Genomic DNA, 5,000 nt, shown 5'->3' on the forward strand with positions numbered 1-5,000 from the left:
AACATCACCTCTCAAATCTTCACCTTCTCCTCCTCCTCCTATTAGATCGTCAACCCTCTTCCCTGCTCCTTGTCCAGATAACTTCACCTCTAGCTATTCCTGTCCATTCCTCCCTCGGTTTCTCGACACCCTGAAATCCACCTGATTTTCATTTTCCCGTTTACCCCTATCAATGTCCCTTCAATCTTTCTCCCCATCGATCTGTCTCTCGTTTTTTCCACTCTCTGGCCCCTATTTCAATCCCTCGCTCCTTCCTCCTCCCTCTTTCTCCCTTCCTACACCGCTCTCACTCCCCTCACCTCTTCACCTCTACATCTTCCCCTCCTCTACACCACACTTCCCCTCCCTTTGATGGCTCTCTCTCAAATCACCTCTGGCTTCTCTTTCTACAGCTAAACTCCCTCCCCTCACTGGTTCTCAGATCCTCTCTTCCTCCATCCCCCGGCACATTCCTCACCTGACCTCCCCAGCGCTGTGCTGTTCCATCCCTTCGTCCATCAGACGCCTTCCCACAGTGAACCTGAGGAGCAGGTCGGGATTAGATATCTTCTTCTAGGATGTCCAAAGGCAGACTGAGAGTCACACACTATAATCAGTACTCTTTCCTGTGCCCCTCCCCTATCTCTGATCGACCCTTCCTCGGACCCCTTCCCAGAATCCTCTCCACCTCCAGGTGGCGATGCGGTCGGTGGAGGCGGCCCCTGCCCGGCTCCTGTACGCCCTGCTGATGAGGAATGGCTGGTGGGACCTTAGCGTCCTGCTCTGCCAGGAGGTGGACGTCTCCCAGTTCCTCCACCTTGTGAAGAACAACACACACTTCCATCTGGGGGCCTTCGTCAACCTCACCAACACACCTACATCCTCGTCCTCCTCTTCCTCCTCATCCCCATCCTCTTCGCCACCGTCGTCCTCGTGGTCGGGCGCAGGAGTCCCAGCGGCGGGCGGAGAGGTGCGGGCGGAGACCTCGTCTTCGCTGTCGTCCGGGCCTTCTTCGTCTTTCCCCTCTTTCTTCTCGGGAGCCTCATCTTCCTCGCCGTCCTCGCCGTCCAAGTGGGACCAGCAGCAGGGTGTGATGCGCCGCCTGGAGGCTCTGAGGGACCCCCTCTCCGCCTCCTCGACGGTCGCCGTGGTGACCTTTGGCTGCGAGATGCGGGAGGTGCGGCGGCTCTGGACGCTCGCCACCCGGATGATGCTGCCGGACTTCCACTGGGTGCTGGGGGACAGCCAGAACGTGGCCGAGCTGCGGACTGAGGGGCTGCCACTGGGCCTGCTGGCCCACGGGGGGATGGGTTCCCCCTCGCTGGACCACTACGTCCAGGACGCCCTGGAGTTGGTTGCCCGCGCCGTGGGGAGCGCCGCCCTGGAGAACCCCGCAATGGCCCTCATCCCCGGGACCACCAACTGTATGGACCTCCAGGGGAGGAACGGCAGCTCTGGAGCGTACCTGGCCAGGTGAGACGGCCACTCCCACACACACCTGTCTGGAGGCGCTGAGGCGCCAGCTCTCCTTTCTTCTATTTTTCCTCCAATCAAAGGCGTAGAGCTACACATTACTCACACACAATGCTACGGGCACCAATAGATGCACTCGGTTGCAGACACGTATATGTGCAAGCGCCCGTCCAGCGCTCTAATGGTACGGTATGTGCTGAAAGCGTCATTTGATGGATGGCATTAGGCTGCATGAGGCAGTGAAGCCCAGCTGGGTGCTTTGCATTCGTCCAGGGCACAGCCCGTGAACGATGATGGAGTGCAATCACACACCACTGGGTTACAATTAGACTTTGGCCTCCCCTGCCATGATCGTCTTATAATCCCCCAATCAGCCACATAGATAGCAACAACTTGCATTACAAGGCTTGTTAAGACAGCAAGAACATTCTTTGCTATAGATGGTATTTCCCATGCAGAGTGTATAAAGACGAGAAATAGAAATCATCCCCAGTAACATACTGTGAAAACATATACATTTGATATTTATGGGTAGACCGCAGAAACAGGGTTTGAACCGAGAACACGGAGTATGATGTGGGGGAAGAGAAGAGTCTTATCCTGATGGGACCCCATAGTCTGGGAGCGTTGAGGCTGTTCTGCTGAGGACTTCTCGAGCAGCATTCAGAGCAGGAGGCTGTATCCTTCAGGAGTGGGGAGTGGACATTTTCATCTGGGAAAATTCATCTGAACTCCATAGCTGCTATGCAATTGCTCAGCGGTAAGATATTTTAATAGAACTCGCTGCGATGGAGTTCTTAAGATCGTCGTACGATCTAAACACAAATAACAGAACATCTGGTGAGCTGGTATTTGGGTTAGCCTGACTGTGGAAACCGTCAGGAAACAAATTGATGTCTATTCTATCATATGGGTCCAGAAAACTAAATAAAAGGCCACTGCTACTACAGACCTCTAAAGCAGTATCAACATATTTCCATGTTGGACCATGAATGCGCGTGGTGTGGTGTGCTGATATATTATTTGTATTACCTTAATTTTATTTGCACATAATGTGCTGAAACAATAATTTTATTTTAAACTCTTTATTTATTTTTAATACACAACTAACTTGGACTTTAGACAAACATACATTAGTTGAATACCAAGGTGCTTTTTGTATTTATGAGTAACGATTAGAGCTCTAATTCAGGCCATGTAGAGGGGGGTAACTAAAGGAAAGGCTTTCAGTGTTTAGTGAGGATACCTTTGGAGATGAGGTATGATAGAATAATGGCGACAATGACATTTACCTTAAATTATATAATTAAAGGAACGGCAACACACAGTTAATGTAATTAGTGTTAGAAAAATCGGAGACGTATTCCTTTAAGAGAGTTTGGTATAATTAATATATTGTGCATAATATATAGTTATATTTTTCATTGGAGCCGTCATCTAGCTCGGTTTGGGTGGCGGTTCTTCCGACCTTGATTCTGAGAATGGCCGTCCCCTTGTGGGCATTTAAACGTCATTTATGCAATCTTCTGCGTCTTTTTGATGATGATGATGAAAGCTTGCATCTTTACCTTGCATGGAAGGGCACCTGTTTCTTTGGTCAAGCAAGTCTTTTATTGAGGGGTGGGGTGGATGACATCATCTGACCTCGCTGATGATGGCTTCAGCCTTTGTGTGCATCTGCATATGTTTGGCTTTGATTCTGCTCTGGCCGTCTGTTGGCACCTGCAGTTATTCCCTATCCTCCCAGTCTAAGAGTTGTGGAAGTTAGTTATGTTCACCCTCTGATTTCACTCTGGCTAGTTGTGTACTGTGAATAAACTTGGGCGCATATAATAGTCACTAACAAAGTGTGGCAGTCACTGTCTGCAAATTGAACACTGTACCTTGTATTAAACATATTTACATTTGACCAAACTGCAAGTCAGCTGCCCTTAATGCAGCCTGAACAGAGTGACACTGATACGTAATTAATGGATTTGACAGGTTTATACAAATATTGGGCATTGAACAGGCTGTAGGGTGCGGGTGTGGTGGTGGAGGGGGTGGTGGTGGTGGTGGTGGTGGTATAGTGGTGGTGGTATAGTGGTGGTGATGGTATAGTGGTGGGGGTGGTGGTGGTATAATGGTGGTGGTATAGTGGTGGTGGTATAGTGGTGGTATAGTGGTGGTGGTATAGTGGTGGTGGTGGTATAGTGGTGGGGGTGGTGGTGGTGATTGGAGGTGGTGGTGGTGGTGGTATAGTGGTGGTTGTGGTAGTGGTATAGTGGTGGTGGTGGTATATTGGTGGTGGTGGTGGTGGTGGTGGTGGTGGTGGTGGTGGTGGTATAGTGGTGGTGGTGGTATAGTGGTGCTGGTGGTATAGTGGTTGGGGTGGTGGTGGTGGTGGTATAGTGGTGGTGGTGGTGGTATAGTGGTGGTGGTATAGTGGTGGGGGTGGTGGTGGGGGTGGTGGTGGTATAGTGGTGGTTATGGTATAGTGGTGGTGGTGGTATAGTGGTGGTGGTGGTATAGTGGTGGTGGTGGTATAGTGGTGGGGGTGGTGGTGGTGGTGGTTATGATATAGTGGTGGGGGTGGTGGTGGTATAGTGGTGGTGGTATAGTGGTGGTGGTATAATGGTGGTGGTGGTGGTATAGTGGTGGGGATGGTGGTGGTGGTGATTGGAGGTGGTGGTGGTGGTGATTGGAGGTGGTGGTGGTGGTGGTGGTATAGTGGTGGTTGTGGTAGTGGTATAGTGGTGGTGGTGGTATAGTGGTGGTGGTGGTGGTGGTATAGTGGTGGGGGTGGTATAGTGGTGGTGGGGGTGGTGGTGGTATAGTGCTGGTGGTGGTGGTATGGTGGTGGTATAGTTGTGGTGTAGGTGGTATAGTGGTGGTGTAGGTGGTAAAGTGGTGGTGGTGGTGGTGGTATAGTGGTGGGGGTGGTGATGGTGGTGGTATAGTGGTGGTGGTGGTATAGTGGTGGGGGTGGTGGTGGTGGTGGTGGTGGTATAGTGGTGGTTATGGTATAGCGGCGGGGATGGTGGTGGTGGTGATTGGAGGTGGTGGTGGTGGTGGTGTAGTGGTGGTGGTGGTATAGTGCTGGTGGTGGTGGTATAGTGGCGGTGGTGGTGGTTTAGTGGTGGTGGTGGAGGTGGTATAGTGGTGGTGGTGGTATCGTGGTGGTGGTGGTAGTATAGTGGTGGTGGTGGTATAGTGGTGGTGGTGGTATAGTGGCGGTGGTGGTGGTTTAGTGGTGGTGGTGGAGGTGGTATAGTGGTGGTGGTGGTATAGTGACGGTGGTGTTTGTGGTATAGTGGTGGTGGTTGTATAGTGGTGGTGGTATAGTGGTGGTGGTGGTATAGTGGTGGTGGTGGTATAGTGGTGGTGGTAGTGGTGGTATAGTGGTGGTGGTGGTATAGTGGTGGTGGTGGTATAGTGGTGGTGGTGGTATAGTGGTGGTGGTATAGTGGTGGTGGTGGTGGTATAGTGGTGGTGGTGGTATAGTGGTGGTGGTGGTGGTATAGTGGTGGTGGTGGTATAGTGGTGGTGGTGGTGGTGGTATAGTGGTG

At 51.5% G+C, this 5,000-nt stretch overlaps 1 protein-coding gene across 1 annotated transcript in view; it reads left to right on the forward strand.

Moving 5' to 3' along the window:
• grin3a (glutamate receptor, ionotropic, N-methyl-D-aspartate 3A) overlaps positions 1-5,000 on the forward strand; it is a 107,008-nt gene that overhangs the window by 11,869 nt on the left and 90,139 nt on the right. The window contains exon 2 of the mRNA XM_030342071.1: positions 656-1,452. Coding sequence (XP_030197931.1) covers positions 656-1,452 — 797 coding nt within the window. The remainder of the gene's footprint in view (positions 1-655; positions 1,453-5,000) is intronic.

Source organism: Gadus morhua, chromosome 19, assembly GCF_902167405.1.
Source record: "Gadus morhua chromosome 19, gadMor3.0, whole genome shotgun sequence".
NCBI classification, from domain to species: Eukaryota; Metazoa; Chordata; class Actinopteri; order Gadiformes; family Gadidae; genus Gadus; species Gadus morhua.